Genomic DNA, 19,013 nt, shown 5'->3' on the forward strand with positions numbered 1-19,013 from the left:
CTAAAACTGTGCTCACAACCTGGGGTTCAAATCCCAGGTAGCCAGCTCAAGGTTGACTCAGCCTTCTATCCTTCCGAGGTCGGTAAAATGAGTACCCAGCTCGCTGGGAGGGCAATGTGTAGCCTGCATAATTAAATTGTAAACCGCCCAGAGAGTGCTTGAAGCACTATGGGACAGTATATAAGCAGCACGCTTTGCTTTGCTTTAGAGGCAGGAGGCTTGGTGGCCTGGTCTCTGGGGATACCCTGATGTAATGGGAACTCACCATTAGTAGGTCTGGGTCTTGGTTAAGGCTGGCCCCAGATTCAGATCATGATTCCATACTACCATAGGTCCCTTTCATAAGGGGATGTTGGTTTTCAGTTAATAAAGTGTGGTCCAGTTTGCAACCCATCTCTTGTGTCTTGCCTCGTTATTCCAGGCTGGCTGGGCAAAGTTTATTCTCCTTTCTCTTGACAGTACTGAACTCTACCCTATTTCTCTACAAAAACTTTCTAGTACTTCCTGTTTAATTAAGCAGCCAACTAAGTTCAAATATTTTTATGCTATTTCGCGTAGATTTGTTGAATTTGTATTAGTGAAAGGAAAAGGGAAAGCTTCTAAACAACAATCAATACAATTTTAGAAAGGAAGTTTGTATTAAAAGTATTGTTCTAAGGGGTCCCATGGGTATGGGGTACACTGTAGTTTAGATTGTACAGTAAGTATTTTGTAACTTTTGTATTTGTTTTTCTTCTGAAAAATTTTTTAAATGTTTTTTAAAAATTAAGTAGCCAAACATCCCATGGTGACAACACCAGATGTTTCCCTGTCCTAAATCACACCTCTTGGCAAATGTACCTCTATGAGATGCTGCTACATAAACATTGTTTATCTAGGAAGTGGGGAATATGCGATCATGCAGATAGTGTCTGACTACAGATCCCATCTGGCTTGGCTAGTATTGTCAGTCAAGAGGGATTAAACTGTGTTGGAGACAACATTCACCCTTTTGGGGTGTGTTGGACACACCATTTTGAGAAGCAGGTCTTAAAGGTCAATGTCAATTCAACAACATGTACCCAAGTCCACTCACTGATTTGGGATCATGTATGAAGGGGGAAAAAAATAATCCCAACATGTAGTCCCACTTTTATGTCTGAAGAAGTGGACTTGTCCATGAAATCTCACATTAAACTATAAAAGTTACTCTATAAGGTGCCACAACATTTCTGTCTATTTTATTTTATTTTATTTCCAATTTGGAAGGTGCTCCAAGATGTGAGTTTTCTGCTGGGAAAGCTTGCCAAATGGTTTGTAGAACTTTGGCACAAGTTTCAGTGAAATGCACAGTGTTCGCTAGGGGTGCACAAGAAGCCCTTCACACTGGAAATACTCATTTATCCATTTGGGGAAGTGCAGCAAAATATGAGATTTGTGAAGAAAGTGCTGCAAAACAATTAAAACTTCAGCATAAGTTTGGAGTGAAAAGGACAGTGTTAACGAGGAAGTCTGATTTGGGGATGTCAACTAGGAAGCCCTATTGTGTTTCTTTGTTTGGAGAGAATGTGATAAGCTAAGTTGATAGGACCAAATATTGCAACATAGTTCCAAAATTTAGCACATTTTTCACTGAATACAATGAATGGAGTGAAAAGAAATTCATTTGCAATTGATGGCAGAGAAACTAACAAGAATGAAACAGTGTTCCTTTCCCACTTCTGCCTGGGTAGAATAAGGTCTGTAGTTGCTCAATAAGAAGGCTCTTCCAAGTCATAGGATTGTTCTACTCAGTGAGTTACTGCATACACAGCAAAATAATGTAACCTTAAGGATGTTCCTTAGCATAAAATTCAGAGGATGCACCCTCAGTGAACATTCATGAAAACAGAAATGTGTCATTTACAAATGGGTTCCATATGGTTTCCTGAAGCGGCCTCAAGTTCGAAACTCAGAGAGTTTTCAGTTTAACATTAATTTATTTATTTCACTCAATTTCTGGTAAATCAACAATGATTTTTGCAGATCCGTGTTCTCCTTCACTGGGCACATCTGGGGTGAGAACATCAATAGTCTCTTAAGATCAACTGGGTCTCAAGAGGATTGTTGCTTGCCATGGTGTCCCAAGTCAGAAAGACGAAGTGGGGAATGATGATATTCCAAAGTTGGGAAGGGGCAACAAGGGCATAACCCCCAATTCTACATACCCTCCTGCCATGAGGTTATCCTTTCCCTGCTGGCTTCTGCCATCTACTTTGTTCTTGTTGGCACCTTTGGTATCTTAACCACTCCTTTTCTATTGCTTTTCTTGCTCTTTCCTCTGTTTTCCCCAGTAGGAGGGTTTTGCTGAATGGTGATAATTCCAACACCTTCCAACATCACAGGGAGAATCATTAGTTTATTCCACTCCCCTGTCCAGGGGTTCTGTAAACTAATCCACCTCCATCCATCTGGTAACTATCTCTCCTTTCTCCCTTGAGCTTTCTTTCCCGCCCCCATCTTTGTCCCCTTTATCTTCTCCCCTTTTCCTGGCTCCTCCTGTTTTCCTTTCCCCATGTTTTTTCAAACTGCCTCTCATATATCTTCTGTTCATTTTCCTGTCTCCAGACTATCCACCCTCTGGCTATCCTCTAAGATCACTGGTTCTTAACCTTGGGTTACTCAGGAGTTTTGGACTGCAACTCCAGAAGCCTTCACCACCAGCTGTCCTAACTGGGGTTTCTGGGAGTTGCAGTTCAAAAGCATCCAAGTAACAAAGGTTAAGAACCACTGCTCTAAGATTATTCCCCCAAATCCCCGAATCCAACATCTATTGGGCAGCTGTTAGTTTCGAGTCTCTTGTTTTCCCCTAGTGGTGAGGACAGCACATTGTCTTAGAGAAATTCCTGTTCTTCTCCACTCTCACAGTCATTATTAACAATGCCGAATTTAAAATAATTTGAGAAAAAATGTACAGGGCATGCTAGAATCCTTGGTAATAGTGCAGCAGAGATTAAAATAAGCTTAAAGACATGGATCATAGCAACCTTTATATGTTTAATAGTAAAGTGGAATATTATATGAATGTTTTCCTACATTAAACGAGCTGACCATCTCTGTCTCTCATCGTGTGACTGAGGTTTGAAGTTTGCCCATGCTCAGAGCTTAAATAAAGGTCAACAGCATTTGGGCGAATTCATCCAGCAATCTGCTTGGATGTAAAGAAACTGTAATTACTTCCTTTGAGATTTTCTGGGTGTGGAAAAGAAACAGGAAGCTTTCTCTCTCATGACTTTTTGGAAACTGTTTTCAAATAGTGAGGGTTTTTGGTTAATGAACATAGAGCATGGAGACATAAAGTGGATTAGATTCTATATTTTTAAATTGAGATCCTTTCCTACAATATATATCCTTTCCATCTCCAAAAACACATGTGTTACTTATTCCAGATCCAGGAGACCCATATAGTAAGATAGAGAGCTATTTACAAGCAAAGATTTTTTTTCAAACCCTAATGTGATTGATTTTTGCCACTTACTTGATTGGTAAAGTTTTTCCCCCGTCTCTGGCACTTCAGGCAAGCTTCTTTTCCCTGATTCTTTTCTCATATCTTTGTATTGATAACTCTCTCTTCTTCTGACCATCCTCTGAGAAGCAGACAAAGGAGCTCTTTTCATGCCAATGGACTCCCCCTCCATCTCCCCCATTCCCTCTAATGAATATAACTACTATTTAAACTTGTAAATGTGGAACCTGTAGGTGCAAACAATAGTGTGAAGGCAGGTTTATTTATTCAGGACTATTTCACATTGCAATGGACTGCAGAGAGGAATATAATAGTCATAAACTAATACAGTCAGGAAAAAGATATCTGATTAAAAGAAAGAAAGAAAGAAAGAAAGAAAGAAAGAAAGAAAGAAAGAAAGAATGAATGAATGAATGAATGAATGAATGAATGAATGAATGAATGAATGAACGAACGAACGAACAAATGACAAGTTGACCTATAAATCCAGGCAGGCAGGCAGAAAGGAAGAGATCATGCTATGTCTGAGACAGATTGTCATGGATTTGGGGAACATGACAGGTATTTGTCCCAATTTCTGGATGGTGAATTTGTAGGTGGCAGTCCTAGGCTATTGCCAGTTCTGTCCCCTTGACTACACTGTAAACACTATTAAATGTTCCCAAAATTGTAACCCATACCATCAGAGGTTAACACACCTGCTGATTCTCCTATGTGATGTTTCCATTTTTTGCTAGAGATCCTATCATTTACATGATCCTATCATGCAGCCAAAAAGTCAGTTTTTACAAAAAAGAATAAGTCAGCAAAAAGCAGACATAGTATCAGAAAGGTTAGCATGAGTGTTTAAGGACACATCATTCTCCTAGGATGCATAGTAGCTGGCTTCAGGATCAACTCTCCTCGAACTTCAAAGACAGATTCAGCAGGGAAACGGTTGATCAAAGGCTTTTTATCTCACTACTAATGTTAACCAGTTTATATATGGAGGGTTTTGTAGATCACCAACCAACGTCTGTATCTGTTCTGCCACTTGCATGGAAAGTTTTTGCTCTTTTTAACTTTTCAAAATCTATTTCACCTATCAGTGTCTATAGAATAGGGAAATTCTTCCAGTGTGTTTAGTATGGAAAAGGCTTGTTTTACCAATGCATATACCCATTATGGCTCCATGAGAGTAAAAAACTTTCTAAGTTGTCTCTCCCTGCAATACCACCAGAGATGACAGATACAAAAATAAATCACCTTTGCAGAACAAGGCTAAAGAGAATTTGCAGAAGACAGTCTTAAACCGAAGAGCTTGGCTAGAGCATGTTTTATTCCCTTGTTTTTCATGCTGTAGATTATTGGATTCATTAGAGGGGGAATCATGGAATATGATATAGTGAAGGCCAAACCAAGATATGGTGGAGATTTAGAGGAAGGGTTCATGTAGACAGTACATGCTGTGAATATCAATAGGGAAACCACAATAAGATGGGGAAGGCAAGTTGAAAAAGCTTTCTGCCTTCCCTGCACAGTGGGAATTTTCAGCACTGCAGTAAAGATATAGACATATGTCACAGTGATGAAAATGAAACATCCTATTGCAACTACAGCAGTTAATACACTATATCCAACTTCAATTAGGTACATATCAGAGCAAGCAAGCTTCACTAAATGGGGCATTTCACAGAAAAAACCATTGACAGTGTTGGAGCAAAAGGGTGGTGCAAAAGTACCACCAGTGTGTAACATTGCATTAAGCAAGCTGCTGAGCCAAACAACATCAGTCATTTGAAGGCAGGTTTGTTTCTTCATCAGTATCTCATATTGTAATGGATTGCAAATAGCAACATACCGATCGTAGGCCATAACTGTGAGAAGAAAGAAATCAGATGATATAAAGAAGATGAAAAAAAAAACTTGGGCAACACATCCAGAATATGAAATCTGTCTCGTCTCCATGAAGGATGTAGCCATGGATTTGGGGACCATGATAGAAACTTGTCCCACATCCTGTATGGCCAAGTTCAGCAGAAAGAAGTACATGGGATGGTGTAAGCGGTGGTCAGTTAGTATCGCAGAGATGATGAGAAGATTTACTCCAACTGCTACCAGGTAGTAAACAAGGAACACAATGAAGAATAAAACCTGAAGCTCATGAACTTCAGAGAATCCCAAGAGAATGAAGTGTGTGAAGGAAGACTGATTCCTTAGGTTTTGTTCCTTAAGATGCATATTGCTCACCTATGGAGAGAAGCAGAAGAGCATGATTATGAGAAGAGCAGCCACATTACTTGCAACTGGTTGGTGATTTTATTACAGTGGTTTTTCATTCATTTCTTATTTATCAGTATTTAAAACTTCTTTCATTCAAAATTGTAGTCAAATTGGTGTTAAGGAGTTGTGCAATACACAGTATAATAATACACAGAATCCGTATTGAAGCATAAAAACGTAATCAGTGTAAAAAAAACACCTCTGAGACTAATCTACACAAAGAAGGCTTGTAAGAATTACGGGGGGAAATTGTGTGCCTCACCCCAGACATTGTTGGGGCACAGTTCCTGTCCAAATTTTGAAGCACCATTACCCTCAGGTAACCAGCTCAAAAAATGTTTAGAAGTTTATATGTCAATATTTAAACTCTAATCCTTCATTGATAATTTTGTAATACTATGATTATGCTTGTAAATATCCTACAAACCTACTGCCAACAAAAGCATATCACAATAAGTCAAAACACTATCTGAAAGAAAAGAAGTGACAAAAGACAATATTTTCTGCCAACATTTTCTATTAGACATCTATAAAAGCGTACATGATAAGTAGTTAAATCTAAACACTTTTTTTTTACATCTGTTCATGTGACAGTGGCACTAAGAAGCTTATCTTGCAGTTCCAATCCTGCATAAATTCTATGGCCAAATATGATTATGAAGCAATACCATGTCTTGTGGGTGTAAATTTTATTTAAAAATGAGAACTTTCAAGTATCTCCTGCACAAAGCAGTGAACAGTATTATCTGTTATAAGATGAGATAAAAGGGCAGGGAAGCACACCAATAAGTCTAGGATCTTCAGCTCTTGAATATTTGACAATTACACAAGAAGAAATGTTGGTAGAAGAGTTTGATTACATGAATCTTATCAAGGATACTTCCTAAAGAAGGAAGCAAGACAAACATTACAGTACAAGCTGAACGGGACAATATGTCTAGCTGCAGTGCTTGCACTTTTAATATTAAGCTGACACTATTACTCTTATTATTCCTGTTACTGCTCCGTTTTTCCTAATTGGAGGGTCTGTTGACACAGAGCAAATACAGAAGCATTCTAGTGGGCTGGAACACATTGATTATGGACATTTACATCCTCATAACCTTCAGCCTAAACTAAAGGAAGGTAGTCTTCATAGGGCCTTGAAGATAACATGGATGTTGCAGTGAGCACACTATGTGACAGCTAGACTATGAGAGGGAATACTTTTCAGAGCCTATATAATTCTGCTGCTAAAAGAAATGTATCAGCTGCCAATATCTAGTTCAGGTCCAGGGTACTGTTGATGACCTAAAGGGCCTTAAATGATTTGGGACCTGGCTATTTAACAACTGCCTTTTACTTTAGGTGCCTGCCTAAGCATTGAATCTGCTGGGTAAATAATAGACACGTGGAACAGTCGCATTAATGAGTAATGATCCAACATTTTTTTTATCTATGTACTACAATTATTTATATCTCATATTTCAAGTTTATTGAGAGAGAGAGAGAGAGAGGTGGGAGAGCATATCTTTGGATAAAAAACAATAGAGAAACTCCTGAAGTAATGAGGCAGAAATTACTTACTATTTTTCTTCTCATATATCTCTCGGCTCCAGATGCACTTTCTATTCCATTGGTATTCAGTGCCTGTGTACATTAGCTGACCAGAAATGTATACCATCTTGTATATTCTTCTTTTGGACATTTGTGATGGCAACAAGAGTTTATTAGTGCAGAGAAGACACTTCTTAATATATCTTGTACCTGCTGGAGAGGTGCTCCTGTGGGAATCCAACAGAGCTCCGAAACACAAACATGAGACTATTGATTACTACTGTATATACCAATGATCTCCCATGCCATTAGGTAGCTTTCTTCGTCTGTAATGGATGCCTGTATTCAACATGGGAAAAGGTAAGGAAAAGAAAGATGGAGAACCGGCTGGATAAATATGATGGTTCATTTTTTATTATTGTTATAACACAAGCAAACAAGAAGACAAACACAAACATATCTGCGGGGAGATAGTTTCCATATATCCATCTAGTATATAATTCTGATTACATAAACTATATTATCCTACTAACATATATAGACCATTATTAAGATAAAAAATGACTTCCTTACTTCATAATGATCAACATACATACATTATATAAAATATAAACTTAGAGCTATATTGATCTTATATTCAAACAATTCTATTGTTATATTTAATATGAGATATTCTAGTTTAAGATTTTCATATGCTTATCACTCGTAAAATGTAAAAGTCAACAATTACTAACGCTATATCATAATATAATTGTATCCCAGCATCCTTATTATATCCAATTGTGTCAAAATAATAGTGTTTACAAATCAACAAAAATCAATATTTTAAAAAGAAAAAATATATCTATATGTGAAACCTTAACTACATAGTCAAACTATGATTCATATATTACTTAGTATCTTTATATTTCTATCTTGTCATCAATAACTTCTAAACAATCTTATTCAAGATACATATACTGTACTAATTTAAAAGATTATATGCAGTTATCAACCATTTAAAACATTCAGCAAGTAACTTTCCAGTTTTTGTTATATTTCTCAGCTCCATGTATAAACCAGGGATCCAAGATTATTTATAGCCTTGCAAACCTAGAATTAATTTCTTACATTCTTTTTACCAGCCTTAAAGTGCCATTCATAAAATCTCTTTAAGCCATTTTCTCTCTGATTTACTAAATTTATCCCTCTATCAATCATATTCTGCCCCTGAAGCCAAACAGTATCTAGTCTGTAATGAACATTTTGTTGCCCTTCCAGGTTCGCCTTCCCACTTCCCTGTTTTGAGTGTTCTCCCATCAAATTAATGTCTATTTTGCAGTAATCTTCTCCTTTATGTGCATCCACCTGACCCTCCCTCTCACCATACAAGTTCATTATTCTGGCCTCCTTTTTGGGGGGTTTTACCCTCCTTCCTAACAACAGATAAAGTCATTCTCTCTGGGACTGCCTCTGAGTCGATAGGCTGGCCAGGTGTCTTCGGATCCTTTTCTTTTCCAATCCATCCTGAGAACAATGCCTTAACTTCAGAAATCTGGGCCGTCATGTAATTAACAATGTTTATTTGGAACTCTTATAAAGCGTCCTTGACATATTCCTCCATTTTGAGTTGGGCAGCGTACTCTCTGGTTCCTGAATATGAATCTCACAAACAAAAATGCTTTCTGTCACAGAGGGGGGAAAAAGGTCTTCTGTTTTCTCCCAAAAGCTCACCAAAAGCTTATCGCACTGTTGGCTCATATTCAACTTTTGATCTACAACAATTCCAAGATCCTTCTCACTTGTAGTGTAATTGATCCAAGTATCTCCCATCTTGTAAGTAAAAAGTGGGGATGTTGTTTGACTACAGCCCCTATCTGGGCTGGCTAGCATAGCCAATCACGAGGAACAAAAGCTCTGCTGGAGACAACACTCATCCCCTTTAGGGAATGCTGCCTACACCCTTTAAGGGGTCCTCCAAAACGTGAGATTTCTGTTGCGATGAAAAACTTCAGCACACGTTTGGAGTGCAAAGGATGGTGTCAGCTAGGAAGCCCAATTTTACCTATGTGTTTCATAGTTGTGTAGCATGCTCTGGTAAGTAAAGTTATAATGCAAAACATCACAACATGGTTCCAATACTTTTGCTTCTTTTTAATAGAATACTGTACAAAAATGAGTGAACAGAGCTTCTACCACAATGATAGAGAAACAGTGCTCTTTTCCGATTCTGCTTTCTCAGGATGAGGCCTGCAATTGCTAGATAATGCATCCCTTTCAGATATCATAGGATTTTTCAAATCAGTAGGTTATTCCTGATACAGACAAAGGGCTTGTTTAATGTATTCCTGAAGGCTTTCACGGCTGGGATCTGATGGTTGTTGTGGGGTTTTTCAGACTCTTTGGCCGTGTTCTTCAGTGGAAGATGCTGGCCACAGAGACTGGTGAAACGTCAGGAAGAACAACTTTCAGATCACGGCCAAAGAGCCTGAAAAACCCACAACAACCATCAAAAGGGCTTGTTTATTCATCAGTATATCACATTGTAATGAATTGCAGGGAATTTATAACAATTGTACTTCAGTACAGTTAGGGGAAAGATGCCTGATGTCATAAATAAGATTTAAATGAGACCTTAAATCACAAATCCAGAAAAAGAAACAGATTTGCTGTACATGAAAAAATTCATCATGGATTTGGGAATACGACAGATAATCATCTGACATTCTGGATGGTCAGATTCATCACAAACAAGTATTTAGGAAAGTGTAGGTATGCCCCAAGGCTGTTGCCAGTTCTATCCCCAAGTCTACATTACAAACACAATTAAATGATCAAAGATTTTGATTTATACCATCAGGGTATATACACCTGCTAATTTATCTATCTTTTTGCCTGTAACTTTTGCCAGGTTATCATGTGGCCAACAAGTCAGGGGGGTTTTGTGAAGAAAAGAATTAATTCGCACAAACCAGACATTATGATCCATAATGTTAGTATGCTAATGAAGTTACTTAATGTTAATATGTTAATAAAGACACATTGTATTTCCAGGATACTTTGTTTCTGGCCTCAGGGTCAACTGTCCTTGAACTTATGAATGTCAAAGAGAGATTCAACAGAGAAACACTTGACCTAAGACTATTTATCTCTAAGAATATAAACCAGATCACCTATTTTTATATTACCAACCTAAGGGTTTATGTGTTTTGCAACCTGCACTGAGATGTCTCTTTCTTTGTAACTGTTATCCTCCTCTTATCCTTCTTATTAACTGTATTTAATAGATAGCCTCTACTGTTTATTTAGTGTGGAAAAAGAATTTTCTCCAACACAAATGTGTAAATAGACGTATTGCCACTTGGGCATATTTATCACCAGTTCATGGAAGTGAAAAACTTTAAATGAACATGACTAAATATATATACTTGCCACCTCATGATGAAGGTTAAACCTGTGTTAAAATGATCAGCGTATTGGCATCCTTTAAATTTCTACCATGTTTAGTATTTTCCATCCCCTCTGCCCCATCTTGTGAATCTATCCAGTAAGGATCCTCTCCCTGCATTTACAAACATGAGTTCCACATCATGATAGCTTACACTAATCTTTAAGATGCTGAAAGAATTTTGATTGATTTTACTGCATTTTGACAGAACATACAATTGTCTTTTTTTTTCCTATTAAATGTTTTATAAATGGATGTCACTAAATAAACAAACAAGCCCAATTCACATACGCCACCCAGTTTTCAGTGGGAGTGAGGGGGACATAGATTTGGCCAGAAACTCAGGCAGATTTTCTCATATTGTTGAATAGTTATGGGACACAGCTGCAAGGTCTTTCACACTGTGCTACAGATGTAATGTTGTCATAATAAAACTAAGGATGGTAGAGTATGAAGAGGACCCAATCGATTAAATCATTTACAGTTACAAGAAGAAATGGGTCATGTTCCCATCACAGCAGGAGGACAATGAAAACATTTAACCTTGACATTAGGTACTGTGTTAAAAAGCAGCTATAAAACCTTTGTTGTTGTTTAGTCATTAGTCATGTCTGACTCTTTGTGACCTCATGAACCAGAGCACGCCAGGCCCTCTTGTCTTCCTCTGCCTCCCGAAGTTGGGTCAAATTCATGTTGGTAGCTTTGATGACACTGTCCAACCATCTCCTCCTCCTCTCGCCTTCACACTTTCCCAGGATCAGGGTCTTTTCCAGGGATATAAAATGTACAGTTGCATAAAAGAACTAAAGAAATAATTTGTAGAATAGTTATTGCTGCATTACAAAAGGGAAGGCAGATATAAAAAAAGAGGTCCCACTTACAGAACAAAGCTAGACAAAGAACCCACAGGAGATTATCTTAAACCTAATACCTTGAATAGGGCATTTCTTATTCCCTTGTTTCTCATGCTGTAGATTATTGGGTTCATTAAAGGGGGAATCATGGAATAGACTATTGTCTTTGCCAAATCAAGATATGATGAAGAATTAGAAAAGGGCTGGACATAAACAGAAAATCCTGTCAACACAAATATGGAAACCACGATGAGGTGGGGAAGGCAAGTGGAGAAGGCTTTCTGCCTTCCCTGCATAGTAGGAATTTTCAACACTGCTGTAAAGATGTACACATAAGTCACAATGATGAAAATAAAACACCCTCCTGCAACCACAACACTTAACAACATAAATGCAACTTCAATTAGATACAGGTCTGAGCAGGCAAGCTTCACTAAATGGGGGATTTCACAGAAAAATTGGTTGACAATATTGGAGCAAAAGGGAGCTGCAAAGGTACCACCAGTGTGTAAGACTCCATAAAGAAAGCTGCTGATCCAAACAATAGCAATCATTTGAAGGCAGGCTTGTTTGTTCATCAACATCTCATATTGTAATGGATTGCAAATAGCCACATACCGATCATATGCCATAACAGTGAGAAGAAAGAAATCAGATGCTATGAAGAAGATATAGAAAAGCACTTGAGTCACACATCCAGAATACGAAATGTGTCTACTGCCCATGAGGGAATTTGCCATGGATTTCGGGACAATGACTGAAATTTGTCCCACATCCTGTATGGCCAGGTTCACCAGAAAGAAGTGCATGGGGTTATGTAAATGGTGGTCAGTAACTACTGCAGTGATGATGAGAAGATTTCCTCCAATTGCTACCAGGTAGTAAACAAGGAAGACAAGGAAGTGAAGAACCTGAAGCTCACGAACCTCTGAGAACCCCAAGAGAAGAAACTGTGTGAGGGAAGACTGATTCCTTAGATTTTGTTCCTTAAGATACATGTTGCCTGTCTGTGAAAGGAAGTAGAAGACAGTGTAAATAGAGGAGTTGCATTACTTGAAATTGCTTGTGATTTTTTTCATTGCTGTAGTTTATTCATTCTTATTGATCCATATTTATGAACTGCTTACATCTAAAGGTGTGGTGTTATAAAAACACACAGTACTAAGCTACTAACAAATAAGGCGCATATTCTGTATATGTTTACATGTTAAAAATTATTGGGGACAAAAAAATTTATCCCAGTGAGTATAGATAAATTTGCTAAAATTTTATTTTTGGTCCCAGCATCTTCCATCTATTCTGATTAAAAATTAATGAAATAAAATTTAAATTAAATTAAACAAGCAAACAAATATATGGTAAATGTCCGAATCGCAGAGACATTTTCTTATAATTCTTCAGGTGACTATAATAGAAAATACTTACGTAGTAGATCTAGATCTTCACATATTCTGCAGCCAAATGTGTCTCTGATAAGTTTAAATTATGGTTGAGAACTCATGAGAATCTATCCCACAAAGCTGTGAACAGTATTACCTGCTGGAAAATGTGTTGACACATAGAGAGAAAGAAGAAGCATGAAGAAGTGAAGAATCTGTAATTCCTGTACCTCTCACAATATCATAAGAAGAATTTTTATCAAGAAGTTTGATTAACTGAATTGTATCCCTTATCAAAGATGCTTTCTGTTGTAACATGGGATTAATAGGGTAGTAGATCTAGATGAACTCCTTATTATTTTATTTTAATTAAAATATTTTTTACCCTGCCTTCCTCTATGAAAAAGAGAAACACTGAAAGACAATATCTAAAGATGAAAACACAGAGTATAAAGGGAAAGCCTACATAATTAAAAAGCAATATTAAAGCTAAGAACAATAAGTATACAAATATTAAAAAGAAAGAAAATGCCAGTTTGAGAAATTGTTATTTGTGGTCTCATTCTAGTTTTCCTAATTCTTGTGGTCTGTTGAGAATGTGAAAATACAGAATCATTGTTTGGCGTCTGTAATAGACTGGATGGGGGCCAATGAAATATTTGACTGCCAGAGCGCAGCTTGAATTGGGCCCTCCATGTATGACTTTTTCTAAACAGGCATAATCTGACCATAGAAGTTCACAGCCTGATAGTGAGACCACAGTAAGGCACATTACATGGGTTGGCAATATAGGACAGATAGGTAACTGGCATGAAACCCATTCTGAATCAATATGATAATGGTTCTCAAAGAATTACATCACCATCCAATACATATCCAGTACAAGCGCAAACTGTTGGTGATGACCAACAAGCTACTAAAAAGCTTAGGATCTAGACATTTAAAGGGCTTTGCTCTCTCTTTGGACCTCTAATCATTCAGTTCTGTCAGAGAGGCAGCAGAAGTATTAGGGAGTAATAATGGTAGTAACATTTTTAAAAATATATTTATATCTCATCTTACATGGTTATTAGCAAGAGAGAGAGAGAGAGAGCGCAAGTGCACAACGTATGTGGTACAACATATGTGGTAGAAGATACGTTTGTAGCAGGAACTCAGAAAAATGCTGAAATTATAAGATAGGAATTACTCACTATTTTTCTCCACATATTCGTCTTTGGTCCAGATACGCCTTCTAGTCCACTCAGTGTTCCATGTACAATATCTGACAAGACAGAAATACTATTTTATAAGGCCTTCTTTTGCATCTTTGTGATGGCAGCAATAGTATGTTAGTGCAAAGAGGAGACTTATTAATATCTCCCTTTGTGCCCCTTGAGATGCGCCCTAGTGGGAAGCCTTCATACGTCTGAAACTAAATTCTGAAAGATGAAATGATTGATCAATATGTACCAATGATAAGCTATTGCATCAGATAGTTTCCTCTGTTTCTACAGGCTGCCTATATTCAGCCACGCAGAAAGTGCACAAAGATGAGAAAATGATGGGATAAATATGATACAGGAAGGTGCATAGAGTCCTATCCAGTTTATTGTGAACGAGGGATTTTATTTTTGTGATTGGCACACAGAAGTGACTAATATGATAGAAAGGCAAAGTTGGGTGAAATAAAAATAAGCACTACAAAAGCAATTTCATCTCATTAACTAAGTGCAGCTCTTTGCTCCCTAAAAGTTCATTTAAATTATTTTGCTCTCTTCAAAAATAATTTGATCTTACACCAGAGGTTCAATTCCAATGTTCATGGCAAACATCATTTTAAGAGTATGATCTCAGACATCACTTAAAATAGTATGCCCAAGGCACATTCTCTACCAATGTCTTCAGAATTGTTTCCACTCTCTCACAGGTATGGGTTTCTGAAAGCTTCCGTGGCAACCTCTAGTTTGGAAATAAATAATATACTTTGTAGGTGGAAGAGACTATGGTATAGGGGAGCCACATACAGACAGTTTTTAAAGAGGCACCATTTCCAGAGTCTAACTAGAAGACATGCTACTAGCCTCACAATTCTTTATGGCTTCCCTGTGTTTTAGCCTCTCCTAGCGACTTGCTACATCTTTGCAGCCAAAATGGAGGCCATTAAGCAGACTTTCAGAAGCCTATAACCTGTGAAGGAATGAAAACTCCTGTGAGGATTTTGATCTCTTCCCTGTAGCATTTAGAATTCTGGTTTGGAGAATTCTTGATGAATTATGGGTGTTGCAGTGCAAAAAGGAAGGAAGGAAATAAAATAAAATAAAATAAAGTCCAGTGCCTAATTGCAGATTATTCCACTTGAGTCTATCTAGAAAAAAAAAGACATAAATTTCTCTTGGTCACCAAGTGACTGAGAAATATGGTGTGCTCCTGAATAGACAATAAATTAAGGCTGACAACATTTAGCTAGTCTCTGAAAGGAGGCTATTATACTCCAGGGACTGTATTGGCATTTAACACAAAAGTAATTCCAGTGATTTTATATGATAATGCAGTGTAGGTAACTGGGGTATACAGAGAAACTAGACCACCCCTCCCCCCCTTTTCTAGGATGCAAATGAATATCCCATGTTTTCTGGAAAGTGTAGTATGTGCGGAGTTTGCTCAGCCTTCTATCAATGGAAGAGCATAGAAACTGGCATTTCATTTAAGTCTGAAAGTCACCTTTTCTGAGGGCTCTTTTCTTGTCCTACTGTGGGAAGATCCTTTTAGATCCTCCTGACAGAAACCAATAGATAGCAAGCTAGAAGTCCTGAGTTTATCACAAGAATTAATTAGGAAGATGGGCAAAAGGGAATTAAGATTATATGAAAGGAGGCAGATCCACCAAATAAATTTGGCAGCACTCAAATAAGAGTTTGGTGAGTATGTTCTCCCTCCTTCATTCATATCTCTATTCCTAAGACAGTTCCATCATATTTTTCCATCAAACTATTCCTTGTTACTGCAGAGCATTTTTATTTGCGAGACTAAATATTGTTCCTTCAAGGGAAATGCAGGGAAGGGCAACCAGCACTAGTTTTGATTTTTTTTTTCACTTCTCCTGTATCTGTGCCCTTTTTATGCAACTCTGGAAGATTGTTTTTTGTCTTTGCACCATCAAATCTCTGTCTGAGAGGTGCACTCCATCATGCTACAGAACTCCAGTTGACCCATGCTCATTTCCTGGTAACGATTCACTGATTCAAGGCCATTGAATACTGCTGATGCACTTCACTGCTAACACTCCTCCACGCAGTATTAACCCACTGGCCATGCCAGCATATCTTAGGCCCCTCCATGTGGATTCTGGTGACCATTCACCAATCCAAGGCCATTGAGCACTGCCCGATACACTTCACTGTCAATATTTCCATGCAGTGTTAACGCGCTGGGCTTTCCAAAAGAGCTCAGGCCAAACCACATGGATCTCCTGGTGACCAATCACCGATCCTTGGCCATTGCATCCAGCTCTGTGTACTTCTCTGTTAACACTCCTCTGCGCAGTGTTAACTCACCAAAATGACCAGTTAGACCTGTACTAAAAACTAACTCCAAACTCATTACTCCTGCTTCACCACCCATTTCCTGTGGAAGGCAGCTGAGACCGTTCTCAGTATTGTATAATCCATGCAGGAATGCACAACCCAGTACCACTAGCCTGCATGCATCTTTTTAAAATTATTATTATTATTATAAATTGCAAGTTCCGGCAGGTCTTAGCAACACTTTCCCGCTTTAATATCAAACTGATTTGAATGCAAGGTCGGTCCATTTGCCACCTGGCAATCTAGAAGGCTGCATCCTTGTGTCTAACTCTTATTTACGAAAATTGTGAGCGAAGCGGCTGGATGCTCAAATTTTTCTGCTGCTAAGGGTAACCCAATTCACACGGCATTGCATGGAAGCTTCTAATATGAATTTACATATGCTAATATCGCATTTCAGAGACCCTACCCTTACTCCAACCTAGGAAGCATACATGCTGCCTTGTCAATTAAGGCATAACTTACTGTGCATAATTCCGGATGAATGACATTATTTACTGACTCACCTCTGGGCAGTACAAATGATGTATGAGCCAAACTCCTTGATTCTTTTGGAAATAACGCCCTGTAATAAGACCCAAAGGTCCTCCACAGAGCATATGTAAAATGTCCCAACATCCCACAATTCTTACCACCTGTGAAATCTCATCCAATTCTATGACTTCCATCCCTGTGCAATTTTCCGATTTTGGGCCAGGAACGTCTTGCATTCTCCTACAGCCGGTATCTTGAAACCATTCCTAATACCTTCAAAGGGTGAAATGTGTCTTCCCGCCTAGGGTAGACCTGTAACCATGCCTCTCATACCATAATCTCAATTGGGCTGGGGCCCTTTATTATTTATTTATTATTTATTTATTTTATTTATATCCCGCCTATCTAGTCACTTAAGAGCACTCTAAAGTGACCCCTTTTGCCATTTGCCTTTATTACCTCCCAGGATTTTTCTGATCCTCCTCTATGCCCAAGCTCTAAGACGCAATGAGCTAGGGTGCTGACCGCCGCACATCGATCCCCATAACTTAACCATCATACTTTACATGACCAGTTGCCCTTCATATTGTAGTCCCTGTGAAGGGGGCATGGGTGAACCATTTGCCTCGTGCCCGCCAGGGACTTTAGTCTGACCGGCTCTGCACCTAAGATGCCCATTGCCACACCTGTAACCTAAATTTTGGCTTGGCTGGTGTCATATACTGCAATCCGAGGCCTGGCCTAGGCTTGTCCCAGCGTACATTCAGGTCCTCCTCTTTTCAAGCTCCTTATGGTCTATGTCCCACTTAAAAAGCTGAACAAGGCTACATGACCCCTATCCATATTTTTATTGGTAGCTAGAGTGTGGTGATCGCTGAACAGTATGTCGTGATCTCCAAAAGACAGAGCCTTTAGAGGGACAAAGTTGCATCCAGGGAGGGCAACAGTGGGTAAAGCCAAACCCCCGCACTCTATGCCAAACCCCGGGGTGATAGAAAACTACCTTATGGATAGGGAGCCATCCGGCTTTCTACTGGCATGCTCGAAGTAGGCAGGGATTGGATGGGCCCTAAATCATTGTAGAACGTGTGCTGTGTAATGGTGTACTACTCTGACCACAGCCTGGCCAGAACCCAGTGGCCAGTGTCGGGAGGGTGTCCGATGCAACTGCTAGCTCACCTGCAGACAGAACATTGCTAAACTATGCTCAGCCTGGCCAACTGTTGACCTTCTGCTGCCTCTGGGACTCACTTCTACTGACTTCTTGCTGCTGCAGCTGACTCTGCAACCTCTGATGTTGGCCTCCCTTGATCCTCCTGTTCACCCTGGTGCTGCAGCATCACAAACCGATCTCCCAATACAGCAACTTCACTTTCATTCTTCTGGCCTCCAACTGCAGCAGATGACCGGTCAACTTCCGGCGTCTGCATCCCGCGCTCCTCATCCTCATTCTGGCACTGAAGCATTACCATTGAGGCATCTGGATGGGCCCAAGACCTGCTGGTCATCCTTTAAAGCAGCAAAGTGAGACACTAAATGCACAGCCATGGCCTTTAGCTTAGCCCTCCTATGACTCTCTGCATCTTTTACTGATCGTCGTGGCTGTGGCTTGCTATGCTGTGCCACCCTTTGTGCTGCTCTTTCAGTCTCCAAGGCTGAAATCTTGTCTGTTTCTAGGTAAGCCACACCTCCTCATCCGGAGATGATTAAGGAAGCAATAATAATAATAATAATAATAATAATAATAATAATAATAATAATAATAATAATGATGATGATGATGATGATGATGATGATGATGATGATGATGATGATGATGTGGCAAGAAAAGAAAGGGAAATCACATTTTTTTTAAAATCCGTGAACACTAAAGAAGGGAACATGAAGAAATTAGACTATATATTTGCACACTGATCTGTTCGTTTTGTTTTAAATGAACTTATATTACTTATTCCATATCCTTCAAACAAGGACACAAGGACTAGCTAGACAGCTACACTGGAGCAGGCTTGATTTGGTAGATAGGAATGC

At 38.8% G+C, this 19,013-nt stretch overlaps 2 protein-coding genes across 2 annotated transcripts; both read right to left on the bottom strand.

Annotated features, from left to right (window-relative positions):
• Positions 1-1,087: 1,087 nt before the first annotated feature.
• On the bottom strand, positions 1,088-11,300 carry LOC140708260 (olfactory receptor 14A16-like). The gene has a single exon (XM_078378067.1). It carries the CDS (start codon positions 5,702-5,704, stop codon positions 4,745-4,747), a length of 960 nt encoding a protein of 319 aa, XP_078234193.1. The 5' UTR covers positions 5,705-11,300; the 3' UTR covers positions 1,088-4,744.
• Positions 8,885-16,776, bottom strand: LOC110070325 (olfactory receptor 14A16-like). The gene has a single exon (XM_078378078.1). It carries the CDS (start codon positions 12,559-12,561, stop codon positions 11,623-11,625), a length of 939 nt encoding a protein of 312 aa, XP_078234204.1. The 5' UTR covers positions 12,562-16,776; the 3' UTR covers positions 8,885-11,622.
• Positions 16,777-19,013: the final 2,237 nt, after the last annotated feature.

Source organism: Pogona vitticeps, chromosome 6, assembly GCF_051106095.1.
Source record: "Pogona vitticeps strain Pit_001003342236 chromosome 6, PviZW2.1, whole genome shotgun sequence".
NCBI lineage: Eukaryota > Metazoa > Chordata > Lepidosauria > Squamata > Agamidae > Pogona > Pogona vitticeps.